Below are 18,077 nucleotides of genomic sequence, written 5' to 3' on the forward strand. Positions count from 1 at the left end.
TAAATACGTAAAGCCACAAGAGACTTCACCAAAAAAACTACTTTATTTACAAAACACACAGTTAAACATCACCTATACAAAAGCATTGTTACGAGTTCCTTATTTTTCTGCACACGTACAGCACAGAAACTTTGGCATTAACTTTCGGGACATGTAGAATTTCTTTTTTCTCCACTATTTCCATCAGATTATTCTCCTGCATTTCATCCACCACTTTTTCTAAATCTTCGATATAAGAACCCGAAATACTTTTCCTCACGTTGAAAATTATTATTCCACCGACTTTGGTCAGCGTCAGCAAGTTCTACAAAACAAAACAAAACAATAAATGATAAGCCATCAGACGGTAACCCAGCTGGCCGAAACAACGTTTGAACAACGCTCTGGCCAAACCATAATGCCTTTCAGTTTTTTTGGGTGAATTGGAACCTGCATTTGACTTTGGGTGCTCCTACAATCATTTAGGTTTTGACCCTCCAAAGTAATTGTTTATTCAGTTAGCTGTAGGTAAAGGCATCGAATAACACTTACGATCCTAAAACATTATCTAGTAACACTACAAAAAGGATTTCTTCATTCATGTTATACTGATTAGACTGGTCCTGAGTAAAAACTGCACTGTCCATCTACCAAACAGATAATCTAATTTAGCGATGTGTTTGTCGAGTATGTAAAACATTTTCACCCGTCAAAAGCGCAACAGATATCGACTGGTTTCGTAGATGCACCGTCAAGAGAAAGACAAGCCAGCGGTGGGATTTGAACCCACGACGTTAAACTGTCACTGATTTCCAAAGAAATTGTAACATTGATCTAATCGCAAGCAAAACAACCGAATAAATGGCCAACTTCAAGTCATTAGGCGCCCAGCGTTATTTTGGTTCTATGACGTCACATACGCAAACAATGCCGATCAATGATTTGGAACGTGGCTGTTTTTCAGACGTTATTTGTACCTGTAGAGCCGAGGGGGGCAAGTGAAGGGGAAGAAAAGCTCCTAGCGACGCGATGACGTCATACGAGTTGCTAGGTAACGGGATTTCCCCTTTGATCCAGTGACGTATGATATTTCTGTGTGACGCGTTAGTAGGTATAAGTCTATGAGAACTGGAAAAGCTACTTGCACCATAACTCATGTCAGCCACACACTTAGCTAATTTTCGATAGGTGACGAAAGATCTGAATTATTTATTTAGCGGCTAAATGGGGGCAGGGTTGGGAAGTAAGTTTTTGAAATTTTTACATTAAGAACTAAATTTTCGGGTTAGTTTTATTGAATTTTTAATGATAATATCTAACCCCAACCCTAATCGCCCTAACCGTAGGCATATTTTGAGAAATGCCGTTTTTATAAGGATTTGTGCTCTTTGCGCCACCTATCAAAGACTAGGTAAATGTGTGGCTGACGTAAGTTATGGTGTAAGTACCGTTTCCATTAGAACTACTAAACAATCTGGGCTAGTTAAGCTACTGGGTTTAATGGTAGAAGTGTGATACAACCAATTCCACCTGAATCTCAGATTTTTCTTGCTTGCGAGGTACAACATTTCCATGTTGGCATCAAGAATGTCAATTTCACCGATGAATTTTTCGTTTTTGCGAAGATAAGTTCCCAGTTCACCAGTTCCTGAAAATCCAAACAACGTTAAGTAATAAGGCAGAATACATTATCATATTAATGTTTCATTGCATATCGGAGGATTTTGAAAATAATGTTTACCCCAATGTTTTTTTTACCAAATAAGACCACAAACTGTCACAAAATGTTAAGTTCTTTTCCAGTGAGATCGTTAATAGCATGTTGGTAGCATGCATGTGTTATTGTGAAAACAATACTAACAAAATCGGGTGAATTATTTGATTCTGCCAAGCAATGTCTAAACATATGAATTATATGTTTATCCCGTGTGAAGTTAACTGTTAGTTAAACATTTCTGCACTAGAGTAGGCTACCATGCGCTCCATAAAGTCATGTCAGGTATTTGACTTTGTGGTAATTGCGGTATAATCTTATGTTTGCTTTCTAGCGCCAACGACACACGGCAAGACGTTTATTTGTAAGCTAATATGTGCTTTGCCGACGTATTGTACCTAATTGACCCCAAAATTTTGATGATTAGGCGAGAGTTCAATTAGGCTGTGGCAGTACAAAATTATTACATAGAGATCTGAAATTGTTCATTTAGTCTAAAGCAGTGGTCGGCAACCGCCGGTCCGCGAAGAGTTTGTTACCGGGCCGTATACGTTTTCAGGTCAGATGGTTTGAAACAATTTGTCCGTGCTTCCCGGGGATTATAAACTAATTCATGCTTTTTTATTCCTGAATATTTGGAGTTTTTTGAAAACCGGTCCGCGATAAAATTTCAGTTTCAAATCGGGTCCGAAGCGCAAAAAAGGTTGCCGACCCCTGTTCTAAAGAAATCTCATGAGTCATCACCAAACACGGGCTTGCTATTTGGCTCTTAGTAAAGTGACCTTTAAATTAATGTCTAGTCTGTCAGACAAAGTGTTTGTTCTGTAAAATATTGAGAGGAAACAACTCATGAATTTTGTGTAATCTAAACGTTTGTTCTATACAAGGGTTACCATATCTGAGTTGACCAAATTCCGGACAATTTCAATAAATACCAAACTGGCGCCATAGCGTTTCATAAAACCATGTATCAAAAATTGCACAGACACTGTGAACGTAAACGGCTTTAAATGTCGTTCGTTGCTGGAATAAGGAAGAAACCAAGCAGTCGGTTTTGAAAATTACGTGACGAAACATTTGAATCCTTGCTGCAAACGCCCCAGCAAGGCAAACTCGGCCACTTTTAGAACTTATAGGCTACTATATACGACATTGCGGACATTGGGAGAGTATTGAAAAATTATTCCCGCAACCTTATTCTATGCAAATATAGCAGTTTTCAATCTTTTTGTGTAAGTGAAACATATTTAAAGAACAAAATATACCTACCGGCTCCAACGTCCAGTAGCGTAGTGGTTTCTGAATTTGTGACATATTTTGTGCATAGTTTAGCGACCTCCAGTGGAACTGCGTATCCCATTCTGGCGTTGTCTCCGTCATATTCTGTTGCCCAAAGATCGTAGTTTTTCTGTGACTCTGTCTCATGTTGACTTCTGAGTACAACGTCGTACAAACCACTCGGTGACCAATTAGATGCATTTCCATCCACGTGGTTTTGTTGCATTGACGACGACATTATTTGTGGCATCAGGGTGCACCAAAGTTTAAAGTTATTTTCTCATAACTAAAATAAACAAACAAAAATAAGTTGTGAGTAAAAAAACTCGTAAATTGGAGCAAAAATGTGGCTAAAACATAATGAAACTAAGTCTATATGACCAAGTTCGTATTACTTACTGCACAATAACCAACAAAACGGTTTGTTCAAAAAATCACACACAAAACAAAACGGTCAATTTTTCTTCTTAACTAAATCTTGTTATTTGCTGTTAACTGTTTTGCTTTCAAATCAGTTTCAACAACTGCAAGTTTACTTTCCACATTAACTAAAAAAACGGCTTGCTTAAAAAATCTCGCAAAAGGAAAGCGTTTTTCGCACCCTCACCTAAAATCACATCAAATTTTTCTCACTAACTATACCTTTGTTATTTGCTGTTAACTGGTTTTGCTTTCAAGTTTTACAATCCCTTTAACGTACGCCCACGTAAAACCTTCTTTCTTGGACCAATGCCGAAGCCCCAATTTTTATGGGTCAAGCAAATTGCGTTACCAAGCACCCATTCTAAATATACCTGATCGGCCGAGATGTGTTTTATCTAAACGTTCTTTAACTGACAATATCTGCTGACGAAGTCATTTTGTATTTGATCGGCTCAAACAAGCCCCGTTCCCAGCAGGGCTTCTATCTTCTACAAACTATTTATAGTAACACTCAAAGTTACGCGGTAGAGCTACTAACACGATACGTTTCTCCTGATCCAAAAGTGCTTAATTTTCGATAGGTGGCGTAAAGAGCTGAATTATTTATTTAGCGGCTATAAATGGGCTGGGTTGGGAAATATTTACATAAAATTTTTACATTAGTAACTAATTTTTTGGGTTAGTTTTATTGAATTTTAAGTGCTAATACCTTACCCCAACCCTAATAGCCTTAACCGTTAGCATTTTTTGAGATATACCGTTTTAAATGAAAAAAGTGCTCTTTGCGCCACCTGTCGAAAATTAGGCACTTTTGGATCAGGAGAAACTTATCGTGTTAGTAGCTCTACCAAGTTACGCAAGGTCTCGAATGTAGAACGCTTAACCGTGACGTTACAATCAAAAACAAGTAGAATGTACCCCAACTGAAATTTTTACCTTTCAAAGTCCATCAAGTTTAGAATCAACATAAAGAAAAGGTGCTTTCAGTCAGTATATCACCTGTATGTACAACCTTACTGCATAATAACATGACGACAGCGGAAGTGATAACGCGTTTCCACTGTTACGTCACTATCTACACTCAACAGGCTATTATGACGTAAAAGTTAGTACTGAATAATAATAGACAAACAAAATTCACAATTCGTTTGCTTGCTTCTAAAATTTTGTTAAAGCAGCCAGATGATTTTAAGCAGGGCGTACAAAACTGCTTGATCAAATCGGACACAATTTACATTTATAATCATGCTAAGGACCAGTCAATACAGCGATTTTTTTACGGGGTTCGAACCCAGGACTCTCCCGGGGACGAATCCCGATCAGGGTTTTTTATGTCTGTATATGGGTCAGGCGCGCCAGACCGTTCGGCCAAGTTCCTGTTGAAGAAACATTCATTTATTGCAGCGCCCCCAGAGGTAGGATTCACATTTTTTGTCAGCCGGTTTTATTACAAAAGTCAAATTTTTTAGCCGGTTCTGTTACAATTGTTTTTAAAAAGCTGGTATTAACTTTCGGGACATGTAGAATTTCTTTTTTCTCCACTATTTCCATCAGATTATTCTCCTGCATTACATCCACCACTTTTTCTAAATCTTCGATATAAGAACCCGAAATACTTTTCCTCACGTTGAAAATTATTATTCCACCGACTTTGGTGAGCGTCAGCAAGTTTCAGCAACATAACAAACATGAAAAACTAACTTAATATTATCTAATGACGTAATGTGACAGTATTTCAATTAAAACGTTTTCTTCCAGCTTGTCTAAACGCACTGTGGATGTTGATTAGCTCTCTGTGGAGTATCTCCACATGATATAATATTGCTTAATCCAACATGTTGTGATTTTGCAAATGTCAACAAGCCTTATGGCAACACAGACAACGACTCATTTCCGTCAAGTTTCATGTTACACGCGGATAGTTTTGCCAGCAGACAAGGCAGGATGTTTTGTTTAAAAACAAAAATAGACAGACTTAGCGCCATGCCAAAATACAGAAACTGTCTTCAACGTTCGACTCAGCGCTGTTCGTCCTGGCTTTTCGGGTCGGGATTAGGTTTTACTGTGCTTGATTCGGGGCTGACTAGAACGTAATTGATTCGGGCAACAATAAGTCGTTTGATTCATAGTTCAATTTTTCCACTCTACCACTCTGAATGTTAAACAACTTATAATTATAACCATTGCTTGTGTTTTTCAGGACATCGTGGATTTGGTAGTGCGGTTGTTACATGCACTATAGACTTCACTTGGACAGATCTAAACCTGTTTTGTGGCATAATATCCTGTCCAACTCCAGACGAACCAGCAAACGGACGTGTAATTGGTGACAGATACACCTTAGCTTCAAGGATCACATTTGAATGCAATCCAGGTGCGTAAAGAAGTACAGCAGACTACACGGTTAATTTATTGTTTTGTAAATTTAGGTTACACTATGATGACACAGAAAAATAGAAGAATTTGCACGGCTGAAGGAACCTGGGAAGGAAGAACTCCAACTTGCATAAGTTTGAACCTTAAACCTTTTTTGCGATTTCTTTAATCTGACATTAGGACAAAACATACGTGATATAAACTATTTACCTCCATGTTTGAATAACATAATGCCAAAAACTGCTTCCGAATTCTGGATATTGTTCCTCATTGTGACTGTATTGGCAGTATGTTGGTAGCATACATGTGCTATTGTGAAAACAATACAATCAAAATCAGGTAAACTGTTTTTCTCCCGTATGAGGAATTTCAAAACTGATTTATTTGTAATACATCCCTAAGGTAAGTCGGATTAACTTAAAAAGCAATAGAGTATCATGTGCTCCATAAACGGCCGACGCTATTGTCTCATGGCAAGTATTTGACTTGGTGGTAATTGTGATAATATTATGTTTGCTTTTCAACGCGCCAAGACGTATATTTGTGAGCTAATATGTGCTTTGCTAACGTATAGTTAACCTGACCTGAAAAGTTGAACCCGAAATTTGATGGTTAGTTGAAAGTTCAATTGGGTTGTGGCCAGTGGTGGGATTCAGTCGGTTTGCACCGGTTCTTCAGAACCGGCTGACAAAAAAAAATGAATCCTAGCACTGGTTGTGGCATTGAAAGTTTAATACAGTTAGGGAATTAAAATTATTCATTTATTCTCAACGAAATCACAGTACGTCAGGTCCATTAAAGGCGTTATACCGAATCAGCCGGTCACAAAGCATTCACCACCATATGGCAAGGCGTAGGCTAGAAAAATCTTTAAAAAAGGCGCTGGGATTCAAACCCGCGAAAATATCTATGCGCATGCATGTATTTATATCTAAAACTAACAACCAACAATTACTTAACACGAAAATTGCGACTATTAAATCGTAAATTTTCAACCCTCTCCTTTTCAGTTTTTCCTTGCTTTGATCATACGCGTATTTTTACCCTTTTTTTGCTCCCTGAGGTTAACAACATCTCCTATAGGAAGGAGACGACATTGATACTATACGTCAGGGGTGGCTAACCGGTCAAAGCCTAAGAGCCATATTTTTTATTGTGTTACCACAAAGAGCCACATTATACACACAAGCACATTTGTTAAATGACTCGCCCCTTCCTCACACACGGAGACCTGTGCTTAGCCAGATCTATTCTAAATGTCGCACACCAACATAATAATGACACAATTTGACTTGTACAGACCACGGGCCAGTCATTTTCAACAATAAATGGTCAGTGCAAACACTGTCTCTCACACAAAACTCTCATTTCAAAGAATCCATCAAACAAAAACATATGAATTAAAATACCCCTTTTTTCTCTTTCTATAAATAACTTGCGGTGAGATTCATTTCTGGTGAATTGCTAATATATTTTTTCACTGCCAATTTGAAGGCTAACTTGACCAAAATTGTTTATTTAAAAGATTTTCCCTGCTGAAAAAACTTGCGGTATTTTCATCTAACGCGCACGCGCCCCAAACACCTAACGCGCATGTGCCCCAAGTGCAAAGTGGCGAAACTAAATTCATTGCGACGTCATTAATGCATTCACCACCAACAATCGCTCAATTCAAACCCAAGACAAACTGCCGATAAAATATAACGTTCGTCATAACCCGAAAAACAACGGATTGAAGCATTATTTACTTTGGAACACATTTGTTGTAAATATCGCTGTTGCTTCGTGTCTCATTCGCATTGTACGCAACAATGAGCAACCATTCATTGTTCACAATTAAATATATGCCATCATAATCAAGCCGTTTGCCACATAAAGTTGCAGTTTTAAGGCAAGGTTTGTAGCCATACCGATAGTAAGTTTGTTCAAAAGCAAAATTGTTAAAGCTTTACTTTAAATTTAACGATTTTTGTACCAGATCGCCACATCTTAACCCAAATATACACAATGGCCCCAAACTTCGACAACAACTTAAGAGCCGCATAAAACCAGGCGAAGAGCTGCATGCGGCTCGCGAGCCGCGGGTTGGCCACCCCTGCTATACGTGATCGGTTTGTCGTCACTTGTTGAGGCGGGGAGGGGCCTCTAGCGAAAAAAAGGTATAGGCGCCCCTACCTAATTGCGCGTACAAATACACGATTCCTTTGTTCTGTATGCTGACTTGTCTTGGGTTAGTTCGGCTCATAAATGATTTAAAATGGGATAAATCCCTTTGGGTCAGGAATGTTTAAAAAAAAGTACAGGATTTCGTGGGACAGCGTTTTTCCGACGTCTTAGGTGGTGGCCTTTCTTTGTGTGAAAGTGACTTTCTCACAAAAACACTGATTTCTGAGACATTTTTAGACGTCGGTCCTCACTTCTATTTGCCCACAAGCTATAAATCAATATTAATGTGTAAAGGCACAAAAAACGTTGATAAATATCGAAAAAAGTTTTCTTGTGGATTGCGGCGTCAAAAAGTCTATTTTTATCACTATACTTTGTTAAAAGACTTAAAAACTCAAAATGATAGTGTGTCATTTGCAACGCAATTTAAAAATACTGTCACAGGCTTAATGTCCCTTTTGGTCAATAGGTTCTACGTTTACTAAAACATGTATCTTCTATGTATTGATACTGTCATTTTAAAAGTGATATTTTTGACAGGCCGAATGAATGGCAATTAATTCCAATAAACCACACAACCAGGAGTACATGATAAACCCTATTGTTGGAAATTCGTGCGTAGTAAGGATCAACACGAGTGACGAATCTGCACCGTTTCTTTAAACCATTACAAGTGTTTGACATTTTTGCACTGCAGCCTTTTGAAGACCGGCCCTTAGTGAAATATTGGCTTCCCGGTGCATCAACAACCATTTTAATTAGAGTCATTAGGTTGTTTGGCAAATATTAGGTGCTACCACCTAATAATGATAGTAGTCAATAACACCTGCATGGTATTCCATGTTCAGTCCACGTATAACGTATTACTTTCGATAACCTATGCCGCACAACACTGTGTTTACCAACCCTGCGCTTCTCAGCACTTTTTAAACGGCTTCATGATTTCAATAACTAAACTTGGGCAAATAAGCATTTATGCTCCCCGCGTTTTTGCAGATTTTGTTTTGAATCAAGTAACAGCCTCCTGAAACAAAATTTGCCCAAAGGGACATTGCTTAAACATTGGATCCTGTGTTTCGAGACAAATTTTCAAACACACAATCACGTAGCGTTTGTAGACCGTAAACTTGCCAGTAAGGTCGTCAGACGGAGGGTTCTGCTACCAGTGATGCATGCGACCGCACTCCTGGTCCGAATGAGCTACTGCCTCAATAAAGGGTCTATGCGTGCTTGAGGCGTGACATACACAGAATTGAATCCAGCCTTTTTGCGCACGAACCTGTGAGACTGGGTCGGGCTAAAAGAGGTTATAAAGGCGAGCCTAGGAAAAGTTTAATTAACGCTGTGCTTACTGATTCAAACAGATATGCTGTAGATATATAAGCTATCGCTGCCAGGCATAATAATACGTTTTATAGAGCTGCAGTTCCGCTTTCGTTACTTGGGTTTGTTGAGCGATTTGCTGCATTGTGCATGCACACGGTGCACGAGGAAGGCTAACGGTTTACAATGCTAGAGGTAGATATTTTCTGTCGCAATGTTTCATTTTTCTACAGCGAGAAAAGGCGACATAAAGTAGATTTATAGAGATTTGTTATGGCAACATATACCTGTCATTAATGCTTATTTTAGTGCCAAAGCAAACTTTGTGGTTAAAAATGTCACGAAAAATACTACAAAATATCAATATATTACAAATAAATTAAAAAAATATCAGTTACACTCGTTCTATTTCGGTCGCTATTTTCATCATTACACTTACAAACAGATATATATATAATGTTCCAAAGTTTGTTCTTATCTTAACCAGAAACATTTAAGCTTAGATTGTGGTAAATATCTTGCCACAATAAATGTCGTTAACGCAACAAAAGCATGTGGAAGGAAATATGTATTGGTCGCCCAGTGGTTTGTACGAGGTAATAATTCACAGTAAGAATGAATCCGTGTCGCAGATGAACTACGATCTTTGGGCTAAAAAATATGACGGGGATTGTTCTGCATTTGGATACGTAGTTCCGCAGGAGGTCGCCAAACTCTGCACAAAATACGTCAAAAATGCTGAAACCACCACTTTACTGGACGTGGCAGCTGGTAGGATTTTTTTCATATTTTGTTTATCGCAGACAGGACCATGTCACGTTCATTCGTTACTTTGGGTTATAAATGATAATTTTATGCGATTTAAAACTTTAACAATGTTTTGCTCTACTCCAAATAGTGTTTGGTAAATTAATGCTGATATTACTCAATGTTAAATAAAGAATTCGTGAACTGTGATGATCAACGACCAAACCAAAATAAAGGTGTTTGCGACTTGTTTGGGCTAAAAAATTTGTTTCGATTTTCAGGAACTGGTGAACTGGGAACTTATCTTCGCAAAAACGAAAAATTTATCGGAGAAATTGACATTCTTGATGCCAACATGGAAATGTTGTACCTCGCAAGCAAGAAAAATCTGAGATTCAGGTGGACTCTGTGGTATTACAAACACTTATACAGTTAAATCCGTTGTATAGGTTAATTTGATCTGTTTTTTTTCCTTTTACTTAACTAAAAACTAACTGCCACTGTATGACTTCGAAATAAAAATACGTTTGAAAATTGTACGTCACACAGAAATATCATACGTCACTGGATCAAAGGGGAAATCCCACTACCTAGCAACTCGTATGACGTCATCGCGTCGCTAGGAGCTTTTCTTCCCCTTCACTTGCCCCCCTCGGCTCTACAGGTACAAATAACATCTGAACAGCACGTCCAAATCAACAATTGACATTGTTTGCTTATGTGACGTCATAGTGTACTAATAGTATGCGCGGGGCGGCAATTGACATGCAGTGCTCGCATTTAAGCTAATAATCTGATGTGATGAGTTTGGAAAGCGGTGGCTTGTTAACATCGCTGGTTCAAATCCCATCGCTGTCTTATTGTTTTTGTGAAAGCTTTTTTTTACTTCATAAAGAATTTGTTGACACTGACCAAAATTGGCGGAATTCTAATTTTCAACACGAGGAAAACGCTTTCTGCGTCCTACGACGAAGAATTAACAAAAGTGATGAATGAAATTCAGGAAAACAAGCGGGTTGAAATATTGGAGAAAAAAGAGCTTATTCTCTTACCGAAAGTCAACGCCAAACCCTCTGTGCTATATGTGTGCAAAAAAATTAAAGAACTCTGAATGAAAAACGTCTGTAAACATTAGTTTTTGAAAATATTATGTGTTGATTTCTTTTCAAGGTAATGTCTGTGGAGCTATTGCGTATGACGTGAAAGTAGATAAATCATCACAAACATTTATCCAAATAGAAGAAACTTTTTTTAAAACATTCCAGCAAGTTGCGTTGTACTGTTGGAGAATGCATAATGCAATGAGTTGTTACTAAGCCCTAGGTTAGAATTAAAAACTTAAAAAAAATAATGTTGGCTCTGTGGGTAAAATCTAAAATGTCAAAAAAAATAATATTTTAAAATTGATCTGTCAACAATGTAGCGGTCACCAAAGTTGGTGGAATAATAATTTTCAACGTGAGGAAAAGTATTTCGGGTTCTTATATCGAAGATTTAGAAAAAGTGGTGGATGAAATGCAGGAGAATAATCTGAAGTGGAGAAAAAAGAAATTCTACATGTCCCGAAAGTTAATACCAAAGTTTCTGTGCTGTATGTGTGCAGAAAAATAAGGAACTCGTTAAGTTATTCCTGAAATACGTCTTGAATTTGATTTCATCTTATTACCAATTTAATTTTCAATACAAATCGCACGTAAGGGAAGTATTTTGAAACAACGAGGTTTTAGCGCAAAAAGCTTAGACCAGTGGTTCTTAACCGGGGTTCGGTTGAACCCAAGAGGTTCGGCCTCGTTGAATCTGGGGTTCGACGAAGGTCTTTTGGAGTACAAATTACTCGTTTTAGTCAAACTGTAGGTTCTAGCGCTGTACACTTACAATAGGCGTTTCACTCAACACACTTCCTAATTTTACTATTTAATTTCTAACTCAAGAAACAAACAAATTTGCAGAAATGCGTATTACGTGTAAACGTAGACAAATTACACTGGTGCGTAAATATCAGGTATTTTTACTTGTTGACGTTGCGCTGCTATTGTTAAGTGCCAGTTGTCACAGTTGTGTAGCTATGTTTTTTTTCAACAAGCGAATTAAATGTTAAATAAAAGTAAAGCACAACACATACAAGGAAATGGAATTAAAAAATAATTAGTCCAGCACACTAAAGCTTAAATTGTTGGCGGACTTGAATAAGTTACCCTTCCGGCCCTCCCAATTTCGAAAGCAAAAAACACAGACATCATAAACATATTTTCTCTCATCCATTGAAGTCACTCATGCAGAACTTTGTTTTGTCACGTGTTTGTGAGCAAGTTGTTTTGTGGATTTTGACCTTTTTTGCAAAATGCAATTCGGGTTTTTATCAATTCTGAGCCAAATTTCTACTATCGAATGAAACTTTATTAGTGTGACAAAGTGTTATGTTGGATTTTAATCTTCGCTAATTTGATTTGGTGAAATACCAACTAGTTCGTTGTTTTTGAGACGTTGAGCGGGTCACGTCTAAAACTGCGGGCCCACTTGGCCCACTTGGCCCGCTTGGCCCAGCACTTGGCACGCCATTCCATTTCACCACTGCAAGTTTTATAATCCGTTCAACAACTAAATACTTCACACGGTTTAAGCCTTGCACAAAGTACGCCCACGTAAAACCTTCTTTCCTAGACCAATGCCGAAGCCACAATTTTTATGGGTCAAGCAAGTTGCGTTTTCCTGCACACATTCTAAATATACCTGATCGGCCGAGATGTGTTTTATCTAAACGTTCTTTAACTGACAATATCTGCTGACGAAGTCATTTTGTATTTGATCTGCTAAAACAAGCCCCGGTCCCAGCAGGGCTTCTATCTTCTACAAACTATTTATAGTAACACACAAACTTACGCAAGGTCTCGGATGTAGAACTCTTAACAGTGACGTCACAATCAAAAACAAGTAGAATGTACCCCAACTGAAATTTTTACCTCTCAAAGTCCATCAAGTTTAGAATCAACATAAAGAAAAGGTGCTTTCAGTCAGTATATGACCTGTATGTACAACCTTACTGCATAATAACATGACGACAGCGGAAGTGATAAAGCTTTTCCACTGTTACGTCACTATCTACACTCAACAGGCTATTATGACTTGAAAGTTAATTCTGAATAATAATAGACAAACAAAATTCACAATTCGTTTGCTTGCTTCTAAAAGTTATGTTAATGCAGCCAGATGATTTAAAGCAGGGCGTCCAACTGCTTGATCAAATCGGACATAATTTACATTTATAATGATGTCATAATGAAGGACCAGTCAATACAGCGATTCATACGATTTGAAGAAACATTTATTTATTGCAGCCCCGACGAAAAGGTTGGTGGAAGTGGAACCCACAGGTTAAATACCCTACATCACGGGGTATTTCAAGAAAAAACACACACATTATTTGCGTGCAAATTACATATACAAACGCTGTGTTCTGCACACATACAGCACAGAAACCTTGGTATTAACTTTCGGGACATGTAGAATTTCTTTTTTCTCAATTATTTCCATCAGATTATTCACCTGCATTTCATCAACCACTTTTTCTAAATCTTCGATATACCCAGAAAATACTTTTCCTTACGTTGAAAATTATTATTCCACCGACTTTGGTAAGCGTCAGCAAGTTCTAGCAACATAACAAACATGAAAAACTAACCTAATATTATCTAATGACTACATTGTGACAGCATTTCAATTAAAACGTTTTCTTCCAGCTTGTCTAAACGCACTGTGGATGTTGATTGGCTCCCTTAATTGCACAGACAGAAAACAAACAAAGAAGCGTTGGAATTTGAACCTAAACGTAAACCACATACTTACTTTATTTTAAGCAAACAACCGAATAAATGGCCAACTTTAAGTCATTTGGCTCCTAGCATTGTTATTATTACTATGACGTCACACATGCAAACAATGCTGATTGATGATTTAGAACTTGGCTATTGTTAAAACATCATTTTGAATTGAAACTGTATAAAGCCGAGGGGGGTAAGTGAAGACAAAGTAAAGCTCATAGCGGCGCAATGACGTCATAAGAGTTACCAGGTAACGGGACTTGTGTGACGTATAATAATATCCCCATTAGTTTTTGCGAAGATAAGTTTATAGTTCACCAGTTCCTGAAAATGAAAACAACGTATTAGAGAAGTTATCTTGCAACGGGTGGTGGGTCATTGCTGTACTTTAGAACTAGAATTGGGGTAACGTCACGACGACGGAAGTGATTGAACATTGTCATTGTTACGTCACAGACTACGCTCAATCGCTTTTGTGACATACAAGTTAAGACGGATTTAAACAATTCGCTTGCTTCAGATAATTTTGCTGATTTTCAAGTTTAGTCAAAATTTATTTTTCGTTCTGTTTTAAAAACAGTGTCAGATCAGAACATATAGGAAATAAATATAAAACACACTTTGTTCCTAAGCTGAGGTGCAAATATTAACTATATAAACCAGGGGTGGGCAACATACGGCCCGCGGGCCGGATCCGGCCCGCGACGGGATTTTGAGCGGCCCGCGGACAGTTTCCGGTCTTACATGATGATGTGGCCCGCGGCCACAGTCTGCCGCAATCCCCCATTACTTGCTTACTACGTCAAATTACAGTTGTAACGCACAGTAACGCTCCCCAATAGCAAAAAAAATTCCCGCCGTTGTTACCATTGCACCATACGTCCATTGTTACGACATAACTACCAACCTTGTGTGTGTCCTACTTTAACGGTTTTCTTTGTTTCCACACGTATAGCCTAGTTCAGGGGTGGGGAACCTACGGCCTAAAGGCCACATGCGGCTATTTAGGGCACAGAGTGCGGCCTTCGATGGCAAAATACATTTATAAGATGTTGATATAACCGACTGCACCAGGCGCTGAAAAAAATATACAGAAACGTATTTTTGACTTTATTGCAGATTATTTTTTGATTAGTTCCAGGGCAGCGGTTTTCAAACAAGACCCATGTGGTCCAATAGTGGTACATAAAGCGATTTCCATAGTTAGGACTACCAAAAACTCCAGGTTCAGCAATTTCTAGGTTAAATAAATCCTGAATGTTGTAGTGAAGATGAAAATGTAGTGAGGAATTTTAATTAGCTGGGACCGAAAGTCCTACAAACTACGAGGAAATAGCAAAACGACCATTCTGTAAGTCAAAAAGTTTGAACATCACTGCCCTTGGCCTGGGAAATAGTCTATGCGGCCTACACGAGTGTCGATAAATCGTTTGGTAGCCATTATAAACAAAAAGGTTCCCCACCCCTGGTTTAGGTGGTCAAAAATCCGTTTTAAATCACTGGATAAATACGCGATCAATGTATCGATGCAGGAATCCGGCCCGCCAAGTACTTCATTTTCCCATATCAGGCCCGCCGACTGGAGAAGTTGCCCGCCCCTGATATAAACAGATCCGTATATAGTTTGTTCTTATTTTTAACAGGAAAGGTTTAGATTGTTGTAAACTTGCCACAAAAAAGTTATCAACGCAACAAAATCACATGGAAGGAAATATGTATTGGTCGCCCAGTGGTTTGTACGAGGTAATAATTCACAGTAAGAATGAAGTCCAGTTGCAGAGAAACTACGATCTTTGGGCCAAAAAATATGATTGGGATTGTATTGAAATGGAATACGCAGTTCCGCAGGAGGTCGCCAAACTCTGCACAAAATACGTCAAAAATGCTGAAACCACCACTTTACTGGACGTGGGAGCTGGTAAGGCGACCAAACTATTTACCAAGCATTTGACAAACATTCAGAGCTCAGGCAAATTGGCAAAAAAACTGTGTGGGTTGATTGGTAGAGCACGAGCCCCGGAACAGTCGAGGGGTTAAATCCCACTGCAGGCTAGGTTTTTCTAGTCTATGCCTTTCCACTTGAAAATGCTTGAAAGACTGGCTTGGTTTGGTATACTGAACAGGTGTTTCGTCCACCAGGTTGCATGTTTAACAAAGGTGTAATGCTAAAAAAATACTGGTTGTTGTTTCAAGAGCTTGTATTTGCTAACGTTTCGCCCACCAGAACGGTAGGGCTTCTTCAGAGCAATGAATGATATAATGCGAGCACAACAAGCGAAAATGTACAAGCGCAGCGGGATAAAACGAAAAATAATTACACGAGAACAAAGGCTTTCCGTGAAGAGTTAAGTGTACACTATAGTGACCTCGTATCATATCATTCATTGCTCTGAAGAAGCCCTACCGTTCTGGTGGGCACAACGTCAGCAAATACAAGTTTTTGAAACAACAACTAGTATTAGCATTACACCAGTTGACCGACAAATTTGTTAAATTAGTTTGGTATAACGCTTTAAATGGGTCGAGCGTACTGCATTTTGCAATAAATTCCGACTGTTGCTTAACATTCAGGAACTGGTGAACTGGGAACTTATCTTCGCAAAAACGAAAAATTTATCGGAGAAATCGACATTCTTGATGCCAACATGGAAATGTTGTACCTCGCAAGCAAGAAAAATCTGAGATTCAGGTGGACTCTGTGGTATTACAAACACTTATACAGTTAAATCCGTTGTATAGGTTAATTTGATCTGTTTTTTTTCCTTTTACTTAACTAAAAACTAACTGCCACTGTATGACTTCGAAATAAAAATATGTTTGAAAATTGTACGTCACACAGAAATATCATACGTCACTGGATCAAAGGGGAAATCCCACTACCTAGCAACTCGTATGACGTCATCGCGTCTCTAGGAGCTTTTCTTCCCCTTCACTTGCCCCCCTCGGCTCTACAGGTACAAATAACATCTCAACAACACGTCCAAATCAACAATTGACATTGTTTGCTTATGTGACGTCATAGTACTAATAGTATGCGCGGGGCGGCAATTGCCATGCAGTGCTCGCATTTAAGCTAATAATCTGATGTGATGAGTTTGGAAAGCGGTGGCTTGTTAACATCGCTGGTTCAAATCCCATCGCTGTCTTATTGTTTTTGTGAAAGCTTTTTTTTACTTCATAAAGAATTTGTTGACACTGACCAAAATTGGCGGAATTCTAATTTTCAACACGAGGAAAACGCTTTCTGCGTCCTACGACGAAGAATTAACAAAAGTGATGAATGAAATTCAGGAAAACAAGCGGGTTGAAATATTGGAGAAAAAAGAGCTTATTCTCTTACCGAAAGTCAACGCCAAACCCTCTGTGCTATATGTGTGCAAAAAAATAAAAGAACTCTGAATGAAAAACGTCTGTAAACATTAGTTTTTGAAAATATTATGTGTTGATTTCTTTTCAGGGTAATGTCTGTGGAGCTATTGCGTATGACGTGAAAGTAGATAAATCATCACAAACATTTATCCAAATAGAAGAAACTTTTTTTAAAACATTCCAGCAAGTTGCGTTGTACTGTTGGAGAATGCATAATGCAATGAGTTGTTACTTAGCCCTAGGTTAGAATTAAAAACTTAAAAAAATTAATGTTGGCTCTGTGGGTAAAATCTAAAATGTCAAAAAAAATAATATTTTAAAATTGATCTGTCAACAATGTAGCGGTCACTTGCTTTCAAACCATCATTTTGGCACTTTGGTTAGGCTAAGCATTACGTAATGACTTTTCGTTCCATGGAATTTATATGCTGCTTTTGCGACATATGGTATCGAGCGGTGTAACTTTACTGTTCCATGTGTTCTCATGATTCAGTAACTATTGGAAGCACATATTCAGTGTCGTTGTTCCCACACTGTTACATGTTACCAGTTCCAAGTTATGTTCCAACAGCCTGACCATAAGACAGGCTGTTGCGTAAACCGGGCGTTTCGAAATAGTTGTGCAATCCATTGCAGTGCTGCATATTTTTGCAAGCGTTTAACTTAAAACAAACTAATAACTGATGTGAGTAAAAGAAGGTACTGTTTTGCAATGATCGCACGAAAAACGAGTATCAGTTTAAAAGCCAATGTTTATCGTTGATCTCTCTTTTCCACCGTATCCTTTCCTAAAGATAAATGAGACTTAATGTGTGTTGCGTAACCAGAATAAAAGACAAGAACTAAATTGATCTTTTGTGGATCATGTCGGCTCTAAGCAGCAA

The 18,077-nt window shown here is 38.3% G+C and overlaps 3 protein-coding genes across 3 annotated transcripts; 2 read left to right on the plus strand and 1 right to left on the minus strand.

The window, feature by feature from the left end:
- Positions 1 to 27: 27 nt before the first annotated feature.
- On the minus strand, positions 28 to 3,251 carry LOC145228387 (methyltransferase-like protein 27). Its single transcript, XM_080093434.1, has 4 exons — positions 2,963 to 3,251; positions 1,510 to 1,627; positions 957 to 1,071; positions 28 to 304 (listed from the first exon to the last, which is right to left on the minus strand). Exons 1-4 carry the CDS (start codon positions 3,219 to 3,221, stop codon positions 89 to 91), a joined length of 708 nt encoding a protein of 235 aa, XP_079949560.1. The 5' UTR covers positions 3,222 to 3,251; the 3' UTR covers positions 28 to 88.
- A 6,574-nt stretch (positions 3,252 to 9,825) lies between these two features.
- LOC145228033 (ubiquinone/menaquinone biosynthesis C-methyltransferase UbiE-like) lies at positions 9,826 to 11,117 on the plus strand. Its single transcript, XM_080093006.1, has 4 exons — positions 9,826 to 10,030; positions 10,288 to 10,405; positions 10,556 to 10,670; positions 10,902 to 11,117. The coding sequence occupies exons 1-4, from the start codon at positions 9,826 to 9,828 to the stop codon at positions 11,115 to 11,117; spliced, it is 654 nt and encodes a 217-aa protein (XP_079949132.1).
- Positions 11,118 to 15,537: 4,420 nt separating this feature from the next.
- On the plus strand, positions 15,538 to 17,223 carry LOC145228034 (demethylmenaquinone methyltransferase-like). Its single transcript, XM_080093007.1, has 4 exons — positions 15,538 to 15,742; positions 16,396 to 16,513; positions 16,664 to 16,778; positions 17,008 to 17,223. Exons 1-4 carry the CDS (start codon positions 15,538 to 15,540, stop codon positions 17,221 to 17,223), a joined length of 654 nt encoding a protein of 217 aa, XP_079949133.1.
- Positions 17,224 to 18,077: the final 854 nt, after the last annotated feature.

This window comes from Phallusia mammillata, chromosome 5, assembly GCF_965637545.1.
Source record: "Phallusia mammillata chromosome 5, kaPhaMamm4.hap1.1, whole genome shotgun sequence".
Lineage (NCBI taxonomy): Eukaryota > Metazoa > Chordata > Ascidiacea > Phlebobranchia > Ascidiidae > Phallusia > Phallusia mammillata.

Bases quoted from the DNA above. Each gene is read 5' to 3' on its own strand.
- LOC145228387 (XM_080093434.1), bottom strand. From the start codon at position 3,221: ATGCCACAAATAATGTCGTCGTCAATGCAACAAAACCACGTGGATGGA. The intron at 1,628-2,962 runs GTAGGTATATTT...TTGGATTTTCAG, and splicing joins GCTACTGGACGTTGGAGCCG to GAACTGGTGAACTGGGAACT. The intron at 1,072-1,509 runs GTGGAATTGGTT...CGCGTCACACAG, and splicing joins AAGAAAAATCTGAGATTCAG to AAATATCATACGTCACTGGA.
- LOC145228033 (XM_080093006.1), top strand. From the start codon at position 9,826: ATGTATTGGTCGCCCAGTGGTTTGTACGAGGTAATAATTCACAGTAAG. The intron at 10,406-10,555 runs GTGGACTCTGTG...TACGTCACACAG, and splicing joins AAGAAAAATCTGAGATTCAG to AAATATCATACGTCACTGGA. The intron at 10,671-10,901 runs GTACAAATAACA...TACTTCATAAAG, and splicing joins TGCCCCCCTCGGCTCTACAG to AATTTGTTGACACTGACCAA.
- LOC145228034 (XM_080093007.1), top strand. From the start codon at position 15,538: ATGTATTGGTCGCCCAGTGGTTTGTACGAGGTAATAATTCACAGTAAG. The intron at 15,743-16,395 runs GTAAGGCGACCA...CTTAACATTCAG, and splicing joins TTTACTGGACGTGGGAGCTG to GAACTGGTGAACTGGGAACT. The intron at 16,514-16,663 runs GTGGACTCTGTG...TACGTCACACAG, and splicing joins AAGAAAAATCTGAGATTCAG to AAATATCATACGTCACTGGA.